Consider the following 21127-nt stretch of genomic DNA (forward strand, 5'->3'; position numbering starts at 1 on the left):
TTGTGATCTCTGTCAAATAAATAAATAAGATCCTTTAATAAAGAAAAACAGAAAAATTCTGAAAGAGGATTAAGAAATAGAGGATAGGGACGCCTGAGTGGCTCAGTGCGTTAGGCCGCTGCCTTTGGCTCGGGTTGTGATCCTAGAGTCCTTGGATCAAGTCCCCCGTCAGGCTCCTTGCTCATTGGGGAGCCTGCTTCTCTCTCTGCCTCTGCCTGCCACTCTTGCCTACTTGTGCTCTCTCTCTGACAAATAAATAAAATTAAAAAAAAAAAAAAAAAGAAAGAAAGAAAGAGGATAAACAGCTCAGAGCACTGGGGGCACAGGGACATCCCCACCCACCCATTAACAAAGGAGACTGTCGAATGGACGTAAGCACTGGAAGTCAGTAACTCTGACATGTACCCTAAGTTCCCTGAATTAGCATTTGTTGTGAGCAGCAAGAAAGACGGGCCCTGAGACACGAGTCACAGAGGCTTGTAATAATGACACAGATAACCCAAACCTATCAAAACCCCTAACACCATTAACTCACATTATGATACATAATAATGGCCACAGAGGTAAGAGTAGTTTTCTCAAGAGAACAATTTATTAATGGATATGCAATAAAGTATGTCCCCAAAAATCTTTCCAGAAGTGACAAGACTAAAAGTAAATTTGTTTTCAGTTCTCTGGCAGTTTTTTTTTTTTAATGTAAACATAAAATATTTGGAAAAATGATAAAAAGTAACAAGTGAATCTGTAAATATATTTTTAAAAATCCCATCTCAAACAGGTGCTTGAGGCTTACACATACAGACGTGCTATGTGATAACTAACTGGATTATTTATCTAAACAGAAATCAAAAGGCACTTCTGTAACTCTGATGACAGCAGCACACATTCAGTCAGGCCTTCAGAGGAGGGAGGATGACCTGAATGAGCAGAACCAGAACCATGACGACACAGATGGACACACGGACATAATTATACAAACAGGTGCCCAAAAGCTATATGAATACAAGCATGATCGCTAAGTATTTAAACATCCCTCGAGGCGAGTCTCAACGTAGGCACACAGCAGTGAGCACACTCCACTGACCGGCGGTTTCAAGACTCTTAAAAACACGTGATGGCCAGAAGGTTCCTCTCGTAATTCCGAGAACGCGGCAGTGATCAGCCAGCAAATGCAAATGCATTCAGATCTGAGTGTAAGCTAAGCCACTGCATGCATAAATTGGGAACGAGTGGGATTCATAATTGTAGGACACAAAGAACACAGTTCCAAATCCCTCAGCATCATTCACACTTACTGTGTGGAACCAAGAACGTCTCCATCTGCTTCCAGCCCAACGTCAGAATACAGACATGCTGACACGGTCACAGACGGCCATCACCAGAGTTAGCGACATTGTGACCATCCTTCACGTTCATTTACAGTTTGCCTAGCTGCTACCTTCCAGAAGTCCGCTCACTAGTGAGACCGCGTACACTTTACAAGTCAAAAAAACAACCGTATTATTATACTAAACAACATGAATAAGCAATAAAAATCTTTAATGAGCGATCCCTGTAAACGCTGGTAATTCACTTCTATAGTTCAGCAGAGTAGTAAGTACTTAACAAGAGCATTTGAGGACTCCGTACAACAGTTTACATCTAGAAGAATTAACGTCTGGAAATAATTTCCACGAGTTTAGGAAGTACTGAATCCTGGTCTTCTCAGCATCCTAAGCTCAGGCCTTAGGAATGTAAACAGGGACTCATAAGATTTATTTCTAATGAACAAGCAAGAGGCCGTGGGCTTTCACAGTGCAGGAACTGATTTATTATGTCGAGCCGTGGAGACGAGCACAGTAACGGGGACTGTCCTGGAGGGTGTCAAGGGCACTGGCACCCTACACATCACTACCAACAGAAGGCACTTAAAGGCATTTCGGGGCCTTGGCACCCGACATGGACTTTGCTGAAGGCAAACAACGGTTGTAAAGGCGGCTCTGACGATGTCGTGAATGTTCTTTCAAAAGGCGATATTAAATATGTAAAAATGGAGCGAATTAAAATGTTAATATATTAAACAATTTATAAACATTAAAAGTTATAGATATCTTACAAAACAGCTGTGATGATAAACATTTTTGTTGCAAACAACAAACAAACACAAATTAAACACAGTACAAAAACGTCTCTTAATTAGAGGGTTAGCTGGGAGGGGTGGAGAAGGAAAGCTCAGACCTCAAATCTACTAGCTTCCTAACACAAAGTATTCCTAATTAAACTTCACATGTATTTTTAACACTGAAATATAAAAAAAATTGAAATTTTCAATAATTCCTTATTTTAAGGCCACTGAAGAAAGTTTCACATTGTTACATTGTTGTGATGTGCTGTTCAGAGTCCAGGGCTGTTCGGGGTAACTCGTCACACCTATCCCACTCAGACTTTCCCTGAATGATGCATCCTGTTGAGATATGCCCTCTCCTTCACTAAGAAACGGTCAGCACCCAGCGCCACAGGTCGCAGCATCTGGGGCTCAGTCATGGAACAGGAGGCGGCGGACTTGCTGCAGGTGTGGTCTGACTCCGAGGAGAGTGGCTCTCGGGACATGGTTGCTATGACAACGTTGTTGCTAGGACAATTCCAAGGATCACAAGCAAAACAATTACACAAATAATAATGAACATCATTTTCTGCAAGATAAAGAAAAACATTAATTAATTTGCAAAGTATCAAAAGAAAGAAATCACTAATGTCATTTTACAAAATATGAAAGAGTTTAAAATACGAGTCCCACAGGTCACAGAAAAGGATGGAGTGCGGAAGGAAAGCTCCAGGGGCGAAGCTCTGAGCTACACACACGTCTATTAAATTAAGGGGATGTAGCTAAAACGGTTGTTGTTACAACGACACATGCTCCTGGAGGGAAAGGCAATGTCTACTCGGCACCGTGCGGGTTCTTAACGAACACTCCCTAGTGGTTAGATGAAAACAACAAACTGTTATTCCTGGACATACTGCACATCTTCTCCAACCTTACATGAATCTCTCATTTGCCAACCTCTGACCTCCCCATGTTTTCACACTGAGGTGTGTGCACATGCGTGAGAAACTGGAAGCTGCTGACCCTTCCACCACATCTGCAGCACAGAGGCCGGGCTATGAGCACAGCCAGCTTTGTTCTCAGCTAATAAGCATTCCTGCACAGCTGGAAGCTAGCCCGCCCTTGGCTTAGGGCATCTGGTCTCATCCAGGGGACTCATCTGGGGGAGAAGATAGGAAGTCACAAGGCTAAAGGCACCTGGTCCTGCATGACTCTGGGTTCCCTTTGTGGACCTGTACCGCCAGCTCGCACACACAGGCCACACCGGCGCCTAAGAAACACGCCTATTAAGATGGCACGGCTCTGAGCCAGCACTGGCCTGTAGCAGCTCCGTCCACACTGCATGCCAGGCCCACAGGAAACGTTCAGTCACTCCGAGGGCAGGGAGTGCCACCTTCAGGTCCCCATATTCCTGGCATGAGGACTGCAGCCCCAGCCACATCCCACCATACGCCTGTGAACTCTGCTCAGCACAATGATCTGATGACAGCCTTTCCTCTGGCCTCCGGTCCCTTCTTCCTTCCCATCAGCGGGCACCCTTCAGCTCCAGCACCTACTGCCACCACCTGGGGCCCCTGGGAGACCCGGCCACCCTGCACGTGAGCTCGGACTTTCTGTACCCCGGGGCTGGCTCTGCGCACCTGTCCTTCCTTTCCCACCGGCTCGAGGTGGCGCTCCTCCGAATTCCATGATAGCTGAACTCCTGCGCTCCAGATGGAACAACCATTCTTGTCTAACACCCCGCCAACAGCACAAACCACACGTGGGCCTTCTCTCAGTGGGCAGAGCACACCCAGGGCACCAATCCTGTTCTGAGTTCTAGGCCTGGCTTTCCCAACTCATAGACACAAACCATGGGCCAGGCACTCTCTGCCTGTGTCCTTGGACTAGGAATCAAGTGCCCCCCCCGCCCCCCATGCTGCAGTGTTACTTCCACAAAGTGCATACAGTCTGGTGCCTGGCCCCCCGGAGGGCTCTGCTGAAAACATAAATTTTCAGAAGTATAATTATAGACATCAACTACTGCATTTGTATAAAAGAAGTAATTGTTGACATGCACTCTGGGGTGTTTTTATTAATGAGGACTGTTCTGTATTCATATTTGAAGACACTAGAGTAAACTGGGCCCAAGGCCCACAATAAGCCCACTGCTCCTCCAAAAATCACACTGAAAAGCCTGCTTTTACCCAATAGCATGACCAAACAGCATCTCTAAGTCCAACCTAAACGTTAATTTTAACCTTTAGCGTAACCATGTTCAAACAACCATATTACAACCAACGGAAAAAACTAAGAAAATATGTATTTTTAAAGTAATTATAAAAATATTTTTAAATGCAATTATATTAGCAAAGAAAATCACAGACACTGTGTTAGCCCCAGCAGAGCTAACAGGACAGCATCGTGAAGATCACATAAATGTCTCAATACAGAGTGCTAAGCCTCCTTCCTTCTGAAGAATGACCTACGACCAGCTCCGTGGCCAGAGCCTCTCTGAAACCACATCCCGTGTGATCCTGGGGCACGTGGATAACACGGGCTCAGGACCCCCAGCCCCGACGTCAGTGCGGGCCTCCTCTCCACTTGATGTCCATCCCATGTCTGCAGTCGCCCTCACAGCCGGAGAAGGGGCTCCCCAGGACCACCCGCCATCACCCCGCTGCCGGGCGCTGCATTGCGGCCCTCGGGAGGAGGTGGCCAACCGGCCCGGGACACCGCAGCCCACCAGCCACATGCCAGCCGAGCGCCCCCTCAGGGAGGAGGGTCCCAGGTGTACCAGAGACCGGAGTGAAAACACAAAATGTACTGAAGCTTGGAGAGCGGTAAACAAGGCAAACAGAAATCTAGGGACCTCCATCACCATGAAGTAGAACCATATGTTCTACTCAGGACCCTTCAACGAGTGGGCGGGCTGACCCGATGGCCTTCGCTTCAGCGAGGGGGCATGGGGAAAGCACCAGCAGTGGGCGCACACGAAGGATGTCCCTGGAGACCCCACTCCCACTACCCCCCAGCCCCCGGGAACCCCCGCAGTGGGGAAACCTCACAAAGCAACTTTCAGTTGTTGCAATTATTCCCAAAGCTGAAACCTGGAAAGGTCCATGAACGCAGGAAGTGCCCGTTCACTGAGCAAGCGCCTCTGGGCTGTGGGTGCCCCGCAGGAAGGAAGGGGACCCCTGCCACACCTGCACACCTGCACACGGGCCACGTAAGAAGGCCTCCCCACAGACAGGCTGGCAGGACTGGGCAAGCCGCATAGCTGATAAGGACAGTTACTGCATGGACGAGCAGTCAGTTCCTCTCTGCCGTGCCAGCGGGGGTACACACACGGACATGATCCGCGTGGGCATCTGACGACTGATAAACCGATAATCAGAGCATTTACGGAAACCAGGGCACTGACACGGCTACAATCATCCACTGTTTCTGTCAAAGAAAAGCAAGCCAATTACATTACGGTGCTCTCCTGGCACCACGTTAGAAGACATCATTCTGACAGTAGAACCATCCCCAGGAAGCTGCTTTAAAATCCAAGTTACAGGACACCTGACTGTTTGACAGCTTTTAGTTCTTTAAAAGCGTGGTATTTAGTTGCACGAGGTGAGGCTGTTTGGAGATAAACGGTTCTAGAACTCGGGCTATCAGGTTCCATCAGTGCCAGGGATGAGGGAGGCCCCAACCCCTGTTCCAGCAGCCAGAGCTCCGGAACGAGCCCTGCCCTGTTGTTCCATGTTTGTTTGCTGTCAGCGGGGGACCCTCCGCTGCCCCTGCACCACCCCAGAAAGCACAGCACCCGGAGGCCGGCTGCGCCCGCAGGCCTTGAGGTCTGAGCAGATGCGGCAGTGGGGCGTTTGGGAACAGAGTGAGCAGTGTGGACAAGCTGTGTGACGTCAGGGGTCAGCTGTGTCACCGGAGAGGTGGGGACAGTACCGGACAGTAGCTGACACCAGACAGGGAGGCCTCCTCAGCAGCAGAGTCTGTACTTAACAGGAGGCCTGCTGTCTTTGTAAAACCAACTTTTCATGAAAATTCTCACTGCACTGCTATGCTGGTTAGGCAAAGGAAGGGACCGGCCCTTGGCTAATGACCTTGTCAGACTAGTCCACAGTGTGCCTGGAAGCAGACTAAGAACTCACATGTGGACTGTACCACCTCCTTCACGCAGGAGTATTTTAAAGAGTGGTGACACAGACTGATGTCATGCTTCAAGGACAAGAGCGTGCTCAGATAGGCCCCGGGAGATGCAGGCTACAAGGAGAGCCCAGAGGGGCCCCAGAGCTGCGGCCCGCGAACAGTGAGCACCGTGGCCTCTGCGCACAGACCCCAGCCCTTCCTTTCCTGTCTGCATTCTGTGGGCAGCGCATGGAAACCCCCGACCAGAAAGGCACCGTGAAGTCGCACAGCCCTCTCCCAGGACAGGAGGCAGCAGCGGGGACTTTGTGTGGCCCTCCCCACTCCGGGGACAAGGACAGGAAGAAGAGCCGGCAAGGACACCTGAGAAACCTGGAGAAAGCTTTCTTCTTCCTGAGTTAGAACTTCTTCTTCCTGAGTTAGAACTTAACTTCCTGAGTTAGAAACCTGGAGAAAGCTTTCTTCTTCCTGAGTTAGAACTTAATTCCACCGTGTCGCTGTTTTCTTGGAAGAGCTTTGCTCACAACTCACGCGGAATTTGGGTACGGACAACCCCTTCACAGAGCCTGAACGGCGGCAGCTACAGAACCACAGTCCGGCCTCAGCAACGCTCTTCTTCCTCCAAACCAGAGAATCAGCAAGTAACCCGAGGGAGGAATCAAGGGTTCGCAGCACAACATGTGTGACCGACAGCTTCTAGAATTCCGGTCCCATTGTATTTACACCCCCTCCAGACACCGCCCAAGACACAGAGGTCTCTGGAGAAACGTGGGGCCGCAGAACACAAAGGCCCATGGTCAACACATTTCCCTACACAACCTTCACCGTTTAGCAAACAGAATCACTTCCATTTGAGAGTGAAATAAGAATTTAAGGAATCATTTATTTCCTGGAATCCCTTTTAAGGAGGGCTACCTCCACACACTACCCTCAAAGCCAGCACAACAGAAGCGTGCACTCGAAGTCCGAGGAGGCAGACTCACCCGTCTGGCTCTGCTGCGGTACCTCACGGCTCTCTTCGTCTCCTCTTTCGCGCGCTCCACGTAGTCTGTGGCGTTCATCACGTTCTTTTCTATGTTGTTGATCATTTCGCCCTTAAGACAGAAAGTTCCAGGCTCAGAGGACACCCCTGAAACACCTGAGCGCGTATCTTACAACAGCCACGGAGCACAGACAAAGGCTTCACAGGGACGTAATGTGCACGTAATAGACACCGAATGTTTTCCACGTTTACGGACAGATGAAACCACTGTACACATGCCAATACAAAATGATCAGAATTTATGTTTTAAAAAGAATGAGCACAGATGAGAAGGGTGGGCAGCAAGGCTGAGGGTGAAAGGCACATCAAGGACACTCTGAGATGTGCTCTTGTGTGCACGCAGCCCAGCGCCTTCCTGGCACGCGCACACACGCGATGTATAATGACATGGTTTGAGTGGCACACTGCCATGGTCTCCTTAGAACACCAGAAAACCAAGAGCAGCGTATGTGTGACACTAGGCTGACGAGCTTGAGGAAGTGTGTGGGGCGAGGCGAGCGCAGGGAGGAGCGAGGGGAGAGGGGCCGGTACCTGCTCTCCGTCCATGGCAGACAACCTGCAGCAACGCCGGCAGCAGTGGAAAAGGACACCCATTACCTCCCACGCTCACTAGCATCTCTGACTACACACATAGTCTGAGCTCGAGGAGCCGACATAGTGTTACTAACACTCTTCTACAAGGAGACCATGACACAAAGCTGAGAACACAGCCCTTTCTTAACGGACCTTAATGCAACACATCTGCTGTAGAACCATCATAGTTAGTCGAAGGTGCTCTGAAACCTTCCGTAATTACAGAAACCGTGTAGTGTCCTTACTGCAGAATCCTCCCTGAAGACAGGAAGCTGGCAGAAACTTCTGGTGTAGGAAGGCAAGGGCCCCACCCAAGCCAAACAAGAGTGAGCCCACGCCCCACCCCCAATGCCCCTCCCCGGGGCTGTTGGGTTTTCCTGCCAATCACACAGTACCTGAGCTTTCCACGTTTTATGATAAACGTCCTCAAAAATAAACAGTGTTCTTCCAAAGGTCAGGGACACACATGGAGAATGAGTCCCATACAAGGATGGACTTCCTGTCACCCCTCACATAATCCAGAAAATAAGCTGGTCGGGTTCAAAACCTCTCACCAGACTGCTCCTGCCAGAGCAGACCCCGAAACCAGCCTTCAAAGGCATGAGGACACGATCTACTGAAGATGGGTGACATGGACCCTCCCAAGGTAATGGGTGTCACCAGAATCCTAACCCCTGAATCAACGAGCAGCCGTGTACAGGCCTCCCTCCATACTGGAAACATCAGGGAGGGCCTGATTCAGGTCCCAGGAGTCAGAACACACCAGCCTGTATTTGACACTGGATTTTACATTTTGTAAGGAACTGTCTACACTCCTTCCACCCTCTTCCCTGGGGTGGCCTGCCCTCCTTACCTGTGTCCTGGACAAACCAAGAATTAGACCACCATGCCGTGGACACAGGCTTCTGCGTGTGTCACAGACAGTACCCTAAATTTAGGGCTTATTCTTTTAAACGTTTCTTCCCATTACGTGCTAATACGTGCTCCTTGTAGAACACTTGAGAAATACACACTTTTTAGAGAAGAAAACTAAAGCCCTACAGACCCATGTTACCTTACTTGGTAGATCTCTTTCTTTCTGTGAACACTGTTGTGCAGAGCTGCGTTCATGCCATGTACACACACGGGCATGTGTGCGTGCTACTGGATTATGCTTACACAGATGGGTATGTACACACATAAGACTTTGTATCTCCCTCTTCATTCACAATTCCAGCTCGATATTTGTACGTCTCACTAAAAATCCTCCTGAACCAAAGTCTGCCCAGGTCTGCTTCGCCGGCTGTCCTGTGCACACACAGACTTCGAGTACGAAGCCAGTCCCTCTCTGTTGCAAGCTGAAGCAGTCGCCAGCATTCCTACCTCACAGTAACGCTGCAAGCCTCTTCTGACTTTTGAGACTGGACCCACAGCTCTGGCTTTCTCGGCCATGCAGGACTCTGCTAGGAGATTCCACAGATGCCTGCTGTCTGTGTGGGAGACAGGGAGCTGTGTGCAGTTACCTGGGTCTCCACGAACATGGCCATGTCCGTGAACATCTCGTGCAGCTCCCGGATGCTGGTCTCCAGCTTCATGATGTCCTTGTGACGAGACTCAATTTCATTGAGCGCTTGTCTAGTAATTTGAGAATCTGATATGATCTTTGAAAAACAAACACAAAAGAGAAATACTGATGAACTCAGGGCCGCTTCGGGAGTGAGGCACAGGCAGACGCGTGTAGGCGCGTGGCCTCCCGGGCGCTCACGTCCGCCGTGAAGACCGAAGGGCTCCCGCTCTCCAGCATCTCCTCCAGCTCGTCATCCGTTGTGGCTCTTCCAGCTGCAAGACGAACACACACTCCACTCAGGACGCACCCACATTTGTAAACGACCCTCTCAGCCATATGTCACCAACTACCACTCGAGTTTACGTTTTTAAAGGCTTTTCAGACCTTTCAAATGTATCTTGTTAAATGAGTGTTAATGTTGAGAGAAACTGACCTAAGACTAAGAAACAGGAAAAATTGGAAAACTCTCAGAAGAACCTCATAACTGGAATGAATCATGAAATCTAACTTTAGTAAGAATGAGAAACAACTCTAAGGAGGACGTCATATGTATCTGGAACCACACGTGTTTCTAAAAGTTTACCTCTGGCTCACAGATAAAGGGTGTGCTATCAGCATAGACTAGAAGATCACAAATAAAGACTGAACAATTAGAAGCAGGGGCTTTAATACTCGCTATGTGTTAGTTGATGGTATTTTTTCCTTGAGTTTAAATGTATTAATGCTCTCTAAGAAATACATCCACAGGTTTTCAAAAACACGCAACTGGTAATTCTTTTTTTTTTCAATTTGTGCCATGAAAGACCAAATTAAATGAACATCATAATAATGAAAATCTCATTTAAAGAGAAAGTTGACAACAGCATTATCCATATTGTCATCAGGAAATGACCCAAACGTCCATCATCAGGGCCCCAGAGAGACACAGCGTGGCCCATCTGCACGATGGCACCTGAGCCAGCAGGCCGCAGATGGCTGCATCTCAAAAAATCTGTTTTAAGTGGAAGAGGCCAGTCATAAAAGGGCACATATTGTGAGACTGCACGTATATGAAGTATCCAAAACGGGCCAGTTGGCAGAGGTCGGTGGCTGCCTAGGGCTCAGGGGAAGAGGGCCGAGGAGTGACGGAAGTAGGTGCACATCTTTGGAGCGAAGATATTGTGCAACTGGACTTGTGACCCACTAGAGCCACTGACCTGTACACTCTGCACATCACTGGCGTGGGATATAACTGAGTCTCTAAATAGGATGAAATGCTGTTTGACGAGGTTCACACTCGTGGCTATCCTGGGCTCCCCAAGTCCCTGAGAAGGTGCACAAAGCCCACAGCCCTGGTGGCCACTGCACCCGTCATGAGCTCACGCCACAGCTGAGGAGATGGTCTTCTCTAACGGGGAGCAGGCACAGCAGATTGACCTTTAAGTGGTCAGCAAGGTGCCTTCTGCCCGGAGGAAAACCGGAGCCCCACCATCCCAGGCTGATGGCAATGCACGGATCCTTGCAAGGTAGGCTGGAGCAAAGGGCCGCCCGCACTTGCTCGCCAGACACACAGCCCTGTGAGGCCCTCTGAGACTGTCTCCCCAGATGGGGCACAGAAGGTTGGGGGCAACAGAAAAGTACTTGGGGAGATAACGGCTGGAAGTTTTCCAAATCTGATTAACACTCTAAAAGTAAAGCTGATTAGAAAATGATTTAAAGTCCACTCACCAAGGATTTTCCAAAGGATGTAAATAAAGAAAAAGTTCTGGTGATTCAATGAATAGGAAGCCATGAAAAGGTTTTAGGTTTTGCAATATTGACAAAAATAGAGATGGAATAACTCTTCTGAATTAGAGTACTTTGATGTCAGACATTAAAAATAATATGTTTTTAACAAAAATAGCATTTTCCTCTACTCACTTATTTCTAGCTGACGTTGTATCCGTCCTTTGCTCCGCTCCCGGAATAGAGTCTGTGCCTCATTATATTCTGTCATAACTTCCACAAATTTCCGAGATAGTACGGAATGCTATTAACACAGAAGAAATTAATATATAACGACCATTTCTTCTGCTGAAAGTGACATACAAAATATGACACCAGGAAAACTAAAGCAGTCATGGGAGTCCTTCAGACAGAAAGTGAGAGGACCAGCCAACTCTAGGACAGAAACCATACCGACAGCTTCCCGTGCGCCACCAGCCCGGACCCTCTGGGACCCCCACTGCATGGACATGGATGCTGGGACTTGAACTCACCCACGGTTCCCGCCTCACCGGACACGGCCGGGCCTGCACACTGGGCACCCCCTCGTCAAGCAGAAGCTAGCAGCCTGGACACCACCGTCCACACCACAAACCTTTAGAAGGTGTGGACCCCACCCCCCACCCTCCAGGGACTCAGATAATTCAGATAATACTGCTCTTCAGAGCAGAACCCTGCTGATGGACGGAATACCCTTTTCCTTCATAATAAGGAGGTCATCTGTAGATCACCCCCTTGTATGCAGGGATGTTATAAGGATTAATGGACATAAAGATGACTTCAAATCTGAAAGCAGTAAAGAGACCTATTCTACACATCGCTGCCATCTGGGCGAGGCCGACAGGCAAACCTGGGTTCTCCGGATGCGAAGATCCACCGAAGCCCGGCTCCCACTCTCATCCTGATTGACACTGTGCTCAATCGCTGGAGACAGACAGGGAAAGAGTCACCTCTCAAACTAAAACACAGAAGTTTCTCAAGCCAAACCTCTAGCTGCTTTTCTTTCTTATCTTTCCAATTCCTCATAGATGTATGGGTCTTAATAATGATCATCCGTCAGTGGTAATACCACCAAATAAAACCACTTATTCTATCTTAACATTTAAAAGAAAAACAAGCAAAAGAAATCACCTGACTCTGATGGAGTTTGGAGAACTTAACCATCCGTCTACAGGAGATACAGAGCTTTCAAACCCTGAAGCATGGAAACTCTGATGGACAAATGTCCTGGTTTCTCCAACCAAAAGAAAAAGAGAGGAAGACGGAAGGAGAGTCTGAGTTTAAAACTTTAAGTGACGCGCCGCCGATCACAGGGTACGGCCCTCATCTGGAACCCAGTTCAAGCACACTGTAAAAAGAAACTCAAAGAACACTGGGGAAGCGTAAATTCTGATGGGATATTTCCTAAAAAATGTGTTTTGGGGCGCCTGGGTGGCTCAGTCATTATGCGTCTGCCTTTGGCTCAGGTCATGATCCCAGCATCCTGGGATCAGCCCCACATCAGGTTCCCTGCTCTGCCACTTCCCCTGCTTGTGTTCCCTCTCTCATGGTCTCTCTCTCTGACAAATAAATAAATAAAATCTTTAAAAAAAAAAAAAAAAAAAACCTGTGTGGATATATATGATCATGGCACATGGTTGTATTTGGGGGTGAAAATCCTTCTGGTCTTCAATACACTGACATATGTGCTGATGAAGCCACCAGGGCAGGTGGAGCCCTACGGGTGCAGAGCTGAAGGGTGTGGCCACAGGCTGGGGGCGGTCATCTCCCTGCCCCAACCTGTCTACAATGTGCCAACAAAAGTTCTTTCTGATCTGTGAAGATTTCCTGGGTTTGAATGCTCCTCTGTAACGGATACAAAGCGTCTTCCTGGCAGCCCTCTCAGAAACCACCTCTTGGAGCTGAACCCGAGCACCACAAGCTAAACTCCTACAAAGTTAAGAAACTATTTAAGAACTAGAGATTCGTATGGAAGGCTACTCACCTTCTGAAATACCTGTAATTCAGCAAAAAATGTCATAAAAATAGGCCTCAATGAGAGATTAACAATTTATAAGCAAATGTTTAATTAACCTTGATGAATACAAACTAGTTGTTCTATCCTGAATTTGCAGATTAACACTGTTAGCTTTAGCTCCCTGTGTGCGGTCCTTAGAGCCAGCAGCTAAGAATCCTAGAACAATGAGTAATGCAAAGGCCACTACCCCAAGTTCATATAAATTAAAGCGCTCACACTTCCGACTTGTAAAAATGTCAAGAATCAGAGATTATAAAGGAAACACAGATTACCCACATGCCCCCATCACCCATTACATGCAGCCAAAGCTGTAAACTCACACTTCAACTTGGCTCGGATTTTGTTCGCAGTTTTCTTGATTTCTTTGTTCAGATCTTCAAGTTCTTCTTTTATTTCTTTAAAATTTAAAAAAAAGGGGGGGACATCTAAGCTATAATACACAATTAATTTAAATGGAACAACATTCCTGGTAAATATTTAAGTGTTTGGGTCTCAAAGTGGGACTCCCAGACCAAGGAGCCTCAGCACTAGGTGGGGTCCTGGTAGAAATGCACATTCCTGGGCCCCACTCAGACCGACTCAAGGTGGGACCTGCAGCCTGCAATCCGACCTAACCAGCCCGCAGGTGACTGTGAGGGAGGAACTGGGTGAACATTTGGGAAGAACTGGGTGCTAGCATTTAACTGCTGAAACTGACTCTGTTGCTAACACCTAGACCTAAGGAAGGAAGCAGAAATTTAACCATATTCTGGAAAGAAGTTCTCCCATGTGTTTGATTTCCTTTGTGCTCATCCCTGCCTGACTGAAGCAGGTTCCTCACGGAAGTGCCTGTCCCTGCACTGGGAAGGCTAAGCCCCCAGACACAGCCCCTGTGTCTGGAGAGGGAGAGCAGTGCAGGAGTCGACAGGAAAATGCACTCGGGGCAGAACATGTGCAGGTGTGCAGCCCAGCTGAGGACACGGCATGGCAGACTTGGGGAACAGCTACAAGCCACACTGGGGGGGGGGGCACCAAAGCCTTTGTAACTGAGAACGGAGGCTGGAGCCTTGGATGGGTCAGAGCCCTGCCCCCAGCTGGTACTCCCCAGGAGCACCCCACTCTGGATACAAAAGCCCTGGGCTGTTCCAGGATGGATCCCGGACTCCCCGCTCACACAGGCAGGCAGAGGCCTCAGGTGTTTGTGAGGGAAATGGAAGAGGCGTGACCAGATCTGATCCCTTCAAGGGACAGAGAAGAGCCATAAGCTTATCCGTGGCAAAGGTGGCATTTCAAACCACTGGGGAAAGGATGTGGCACGATAAACACTCCTGCTGAGAACCATCAGGAAAGCTGGACAAAATGTGTTTTAATCTGCTTGAAGGCATTTAAAGCTAACAAGGCAGGTAAGGAGATCCAGGAAGACACCTGGAGGGGGAGCCAGCGACTGGAGCGGCCTGAAGCTGGAGGCAGGGGAGAGGAGGGGAGAGCTGCAAAGCTCCGGAGGAGGGACCTTGACGCAGCTCATCTAAGCCTCCCAAACTACACCCAGAACTGCTGCTGCCCCTGGCCGTCCGTCAGAAATGTTTAAAAATCATCTTCTAGAAAAGGAGGACTCAAATCACTGCCACAAGCTTTTATGCACCAAACCCGGGGCCCAATCCCAAAGAGCCAGGCACACAAAGAACCACAGTGGAGGCACACAGGCGCCAGGAGCACCAGGGAGTGGCTCGTCAGATACGGTGGGATCGTTATGTCCAAAGGGGTGAAATGCAAGGTTAGGAATTTTGTCAGAAAGGAACGAAGTGAAATTCCAGGACTAAAAACATCTCACCCAGAAATCTCTCAACGGGGAAAGAGAGGTCTGCAGATGAACCGCAGACAGACTCCCCAGCGGGATGGTGAGACGGGGGAGAACAGAACGGGGGGTAGGGAACCCCAGGCACAGGGAAAAGGCCCTGACCCCGCAGACTGCAGGTCTCCCAAAGAGGGAAGGCAGGAAACAGACCAGGGACAGATCATGAGGACAAAGTGGCCCGGGCGGCCATAGGTGCAGACCCAGGGGCCCAGGAGGCTAACTCAGGAAAAGCAGCGCAAACAAGAGAAAACCGCATCCAGAAACAGCAGGGCAAAATTGCTAAACCAAAGACCAAAGACCAAGTGTCTTAAAAGCTACAATTCAACAGCTGACTTAAAAAAAAAAAAAAAAAGGCACTGTAAAGATTACTTCAGAATCTTCAAGATGGTCAAAGAAAATTACTTTCACCACTCAGTGAAAACATCCTTCAAGAACAAGATTATAGGGGCACCTGGGTGGCTCAGTGGGTTAAGCCTCTGCCTTCTACTCAGGTCATGATCTCAGGGTCCTAGGATCAAGCCTCACATCGGGCTCTCTGCTCGGCAGGGAGCCTGCTTCCTCCTCTCTCTCTGCTGCCTCTCTGCCTACTTGTGATCTCTCTCTGTCAAATAAATAAATAAAATATTTAAAAAAAAAGAATAAGATTATAGTTGGAAAATTGCAGAGAACTGCATGTTCCCTACTAAAAGCAGTAACAAAGAGTGCTTTTTTTTTTTTTCTTAAAGATTTTTTATTTTTATTTATTTGACAGAGAAACAGCAAGAGAGGGAACACAAGTGGGAGGGTGGGAGAGGGAGATGCAGGCTGAGCAGAGAGCCCGATGCGGAATTCAGTCCCAGGACCCTGAGATCATGACCTGAGCCGAAGGCAGATACTTAACAATTGAGCCACCCAGGCACCCCCTAAGAGTGCTTTTTAGAAAGAAACGATCTCAGGGACGCCTGGGTGGCTCAGTTGGTTGAGCAGCTGCCTTCGGCTCAGGTCATGATCCCAGCGTCCTGGGATCGAGTCCCACATCGGGCTCCTTGCTCGGCAGGGAGCCTGCTTCTCCCTCTGCCTCTGCCTGCCTCTCTGTCTGCCTGTGCTTGCTCTCTGCCCCCCTCTCTCTCTGATAAATAAATAAAATCTTTAAAAAAGAAAGAAATGATCTCAGATGGAAGTTGTGAGACTCAAGAAAAAATAAGGAGCACTGGTAGGGGTATGCATGTGGGGGGATCCGAACGGGCATTCATGGTACAAACGTTTACATTACTTTTACGCATCACATATATACGATGACATGTGCATACAAGAACAGATGTGGTTAAAGTTTCTGAGGTCCCTGTGTCTGGAAGTAGTAAAAACACAGATTCCTGTTGGACCTTAAGTCAAGAATGGACGCTGTACTCCAGAGGACAGCACTGCAACAACAGAAAATAGGACTCATAAACAAGCTAGCAGTGGAGGGGATAAAATTCTTAAAACCTAAGCCAAAAGAAAGCCTGAAAAGAGAGAGAAGTAACGGAGAACAAGCAAGAAAAATGAAAAACAAACATGACTGTGAATGTCCACCCCAATATGTCAGTGATGCTCAGTAACAGCCTACAAGCACGTAGAGATCAAAAATGACCAGACTGGAAAAGTGACAAACCCCATAATACTGTACGTATAAAAGACGAGAGATACACATTAGGCACACGGCTATGGGAAGATCATCAGAAAGTGGCGGGGAGGGGTGCCTGGGTGGCTCAGTGGGTTAAAGCCTCTGCCTTCGGCTCAGGTCATGATCCCAGGGTCCTGGGATTGAGCCCTGAATCGGGCTCTCTGCTCGGCAGGGAGCCTGCATCCCCCTCTCTCTCTGCCTGCCTCTCCGCCTACTTGTGATCTTTGTCAAATAAATACATAAAATCTTTTTAAAAAGAAAGAAAGAAAGAAAGAAAGTGGCGGGGAGAGCGATCCCACAGCCACGAATCAAGGCAAACCAGGGAGCTCTGTTCACGCAAGCAACGTGGCTGCAAGGGCACAGAGAGCGTCTGTTCGTGGCAGTGGGAGGGACGCCCCCATGATGAAAGGCCCAGTGCAGCATGAGACCCTCCTCCGGTTGTGAAGGCCTTAATCCCCAGCTTTCTGCGCACATGCGTCTGGCCCCGCCCTGGAGGGAGGGAGCGGCTGGCTACAGAGGGTGACACACATGGGACCAGGCTTGGGGCGGGAACAGGGCTGCCCGTCAGGCAACAGCACTGAGTCGGCGTGACTGTCCTCTGCCAGATGAATAGTGCCAGCGAGCAAGAGTGTCCTTCGGAGTGCCCCAAAAAGGTCACTCTGAAAGGAGTCAGCACGAATAACACAGCACACATGGAACACACGTATCGCATGTGACAGCACGTACACTGTGTGTCCGTACAGGCACAAACACACAGGTCAGCGTGGCCAATGTGGACAACCGCTGAGGCCCACGGACCGTCACTGCAACCTTCCCGTCGACTGAAAATGTTCACACTGAAACTGTGGAGAACATGTCTAACGGTGCCAGTCCCTTGATCCAGCAGGAACAGACCCAGGAACGGGACACCAGGGTGCGGCCAGGTGGGCCTGGGCAGCCCGTCCACTCATCGTGTATCCCACCCGGGAGCCAGGCAGGGAGAGCGCCAAGGCACCCCCGCCTGCCAGGGGCCGGCAGCCTGTGCATCGCCCCAGGCTCCCCTCTCCCAGTTCCACAGGACATGAACTGTATTTCTCTTTTCAAGGGTCAACTAAGTAGGCACTAGGACAGTGCCTCCCACATTTTGGTTCACACTCTGTCATGAAACAGACAAAAGACAAGAGCGATAGTTTTATTCAGAGCCCAGTAGGGACTACTGGGAAGCATTAAGAGTTCTGCCTGTGGGGCGCCCGGGCGGCTCAGTGGGTTAAAGCCACTGCCTTCGGCTCAGGTCATGATCTCGGGGTCCTGGGATCGAGTCCCGCATAGGGCTCTCTGCTTGGTAGGGAGCCTGCTTCCCTCTCTCTCTCTCTCTGCCTGCCTCTCCATCTACTTGTGATTTCTCTCTGTCAAATAAATAAAATCTTTAAAAAAAAAAAAAAAAAAGAAAATTCTGTGGGCAAATAGGTGTGTGGAACACAATAGTAAGGTAAACGGGACTTTATTTAAGCCACACTGGTCAGGGTCTTTATTACTGAGGACATCAACTTCCCAAGAGGGGATCTGGCATGACAAGGTGCCATAGCTCCTGTTTCACAGGCTAGTGATGACATTCGGGAAACGGCCTTCAAAACCATAAGGTAAGGCACCTAGTGAGGGTCAAATAATTATTTTACAAGACATGCAAAATCTTAAAATTAAGAACATGTTGGGGTTCCTGGGTGGCTCAGTGGGTTAAAGCCTCTGCCTTTGGCTCAGGTCACGATCTCAGGGTCCTGGGATCAAGCCCCGCATCAGGCTCTCTGCTTGGCCGGGAGCCTGCTTTCCCGTCCCTCTGCCTGCCTCTCTGCGTACTTGTGATCTCTCTCTCTCTCTGCCTGCCTCTCTACTTGTGATCTCTGTCTGTCAAATAAATAAATGAAATTAAAAAAAAAAAATTAAGAACGTGTTCATTTTCTGTGAAATATCTTTATTTTGTCAACGTAAGGCTATATACCAAATAATTCTCTAACAAAAAGTTGCTTTGAGCTTTCCTCCGAGGTTGAGAACAAGAGGGGACCACCACTTCCACTTAACCCCGTATTGGATACTTAACCCCGTATCAGAGGTCACTGAAGTAAGTCCACTAAAAATCGCACAAAGCAAAGGGAAAAGCGTCATTATTTGCAGATCACATGACTGGGCGCAGAGCCAACCCAATACAATCTACACAGAAATTAACCGCGTTAATAGGTAATTAGGCAAGATAATGGTCAACGTCTAAGAACCCACCGTACTTCTAGACGTAGAAACAAACAACGAACACACCTGCAGCAGATACGGTCACACTGTTCACACTAGCGACCTCGTAAGAAACAGGGCAGGCTGTGTGCGGTCCCTACACCACACCCTGTGAGCACAACTGAGCGAGATCAAAGAAATGAAAATTGTAGAAGGACAGACCCTTTTATGGATTAAAAGATATAATATTGTAAAAATACCACTTCTTCCCCAAAATGATATTTCAATCACAATCTCTGGCTTATCCCAATCCATCTTACCTTTATTTTTTTTAAGATCTTATTTATTTGTCAGATAGAGAGAGCACGCACACAAGCAGGGGCAGCAGCAGAGGTAGAGGGAGCAGCAGACCCCCAGCTGAGCAGGCAGTCTGATGCAGGGCTCAATCCCAGGACCCCGGGATCATGACCTGAGCCAACAGCAGATGCTTAACCAACTGAACCACCCAGGTGCCCCATCCATTGTACCTTTAAAGTTTTCAGGATTTATCTCTCCAGATCAAGCAAACACTCCCTTATAATTACCAAGGTCCTCATTCCGGGTTAACTTAAAATCATTACTTAACAGACATCCAGAACAGCATACTCCATACAAAAAAGCCTTTCCTGAACACTTGAGATCACCCGTAAACCTGCCCTAACAAATGCTGCTTTCCAACTCAGTCTCTTATTAACTTTCTTTTGTTTAAAGATCTACTTTATCTTAGAGAGAGTGAGCGTGAGCAGGGAGAAGAGCAGAGGGAGAGAAAGTGCGTCCGAATGCAGGGGCGGCCTGCCAACTTCCAGGATCCGGACAAGTTCCCTGCGCCACCGCGCGTGCAGTCAGGGCTGAGGCCTGGTTCACAGGCAGTGAGAGAGAGGGGGGCACAGTTTTTAAAGCCAGTGACTTACTTCCTTCTGGGTTTGGTGCAGAAAGTATGATGCTGTGGTTTTTCTTTACTTCTTCAACATACTGAGCTATTTTAGCTGTACTGTTCCTGATCTCCTCAACCTAGGACAGATAAAAACAGCCGTCACCGTCGTGGCCAATTCCAACTTGCTACCCCTTCCTATTACCTAGAAAGGGAAGGAAAAAGGAAGGAAGATAACAATCACATCAAGAAATACCAGCCTTTTTCAATTCTCACATTGATAATTATTTATTTTAAAGATAAAGAAAATTACTGTGTTAAGATCCATACTCCCATGACTAAGGCGATATCAACTAACATTCACTAACAGAACTACCAGGTGGGAAAAACCTCAACGATCAACAGCCAAGCGTCTGCACAGGTGCCAGTCACTGGAGGCACACGGCCACGCGCCCAGCGCTCCGAGCAGCAGAGGAGGAGGCAGCCACGCCTCCGTGTGGGGAGGTATTTGTGGTCGACAGGGCCAAGCCTTCATAGTCACGTTTTCACCTCTCATGATCTCAACTAGTCAACGCTTATTTCAAAATGTAAGGTACTCACCAGTGAGATTTATCCCAATGGATCCAAACATCCATAATTAGCACACCAGAAAAATAGCTTAAATATTTACTGATTCGTTTTAGAACAGTAATTACAAAACCACTGCATGTTGTGGCAGTAGCCCACGTCCCAGTCCCGTGAGTGTCCCCTTACAGGGGACTCTGCGGATGGGGCCGAGAGTCTAAGATGGGAAATTATCCTGGACTGTCTGAGTCGCCCCCAAGCAGCCACAGGACTCCTCAAAAAAAGGAGGCGGAGGGTCAAATCTAGGAGACGAGGGTGTGCCAACTTGAGCAGCCTCTTCCCTAGAGCCTCCGGAAGAAGCCGGCCCCGCCGGCAGGCTCGTCTCAGGTCCGGCCAGGACCGCTTGAGATGAAGGCATGTGAGGGAAGCCACTGGGTTGTGCTGATTTGTGACAGCAGCGGAGAGAGACTAAGTCCACACACTCATGAGAGAACAAGAGGAAAGGAGGACTTCGCATCCCTATAAACACGGTCTTGACCACATGGACTCCGTGAAGGGGTCTTGGCTTCCCCAGAGGCCCCAGGGCCCAGCTGCAAAGCACATCTGGAAAACCCAAGTGTTGGAGGAGAGGGTAACACAGAACGCTGCCTCCCGAGAAGGGTGAACGGCCATACTGCGGGGCCTGGAGGGGATTTCCAGCCACACATAATTTCTGTAGGACTTTACGGACTTCGTGCGTGAAAACAATTAATAAAATAAAAGCTGATTCTTTTAAACGTCTGCTAGTTCATCATGAAGGTGTAAACACGTGCAGCGATGCTCTGGGTTCAGTGCACAGGCTGG

At 48.7% G+C, this 21127-nt stretch overlaps 1 protein-coding gene across 5 annotated transcripts in view; it reads right to left on the reverse strand.

Moving 5' to 3' along the window:
- Positions 1 to 570: 570 nt before the first annotated feature.
- The window catches only part of STX2 (syntaxin 2), a 31195-nt gene continuing 10638 nt past the window's right edge, over positions 571 to 21127 (reverse strand). For 2 of the 5 annotated variants that reach the window (XM_032310114.1, XM_032310115.1), the window contains exons 3-10: positions 19761 to 19860; positions 13456 to 13530; positions 11969 to 12042; positions 11275 to 11383; positions 9574 to 9647; positions 9332 to 9469; positions 7198 to 7308; positions 571 to 2672 (exon numbers count right to left, since the gene is read on the reverse strand). In XM_032310114.1, coding sequence (XP_032166005.1) covers positions 2595 to 2672; positions 7198 to 7308; positions 9332 to 9469; positions 9574 to 9647; positions 11275 to 11383; positions 11969 to 12042; positions 13456 to 13530; positions 19761 to 19860 — 759 coding nt within the window. In that variant the 3' untranslated portion in view covers positions 571 to 2594. The other 3 variants (XM_032310116.1, XR_004277992.1, XM_032310117.1) reach the window with 3 other exon arrangements.

This window comes from Mustela erminea, chromosome 13 (assembly GCF_009829155.1).
Source record: "Mustela erminea isolate mMusErm1 chromosome 13, mMusErm1.Pri, whole genome shotgun sequence".
Classification (NCBI taxonomy): domain Eukaryota; kingdom Metazoa; phylum Chordata; class Mammalia; order Carnivora; family Mustelidae; genus Mustela; species Mustela erminea.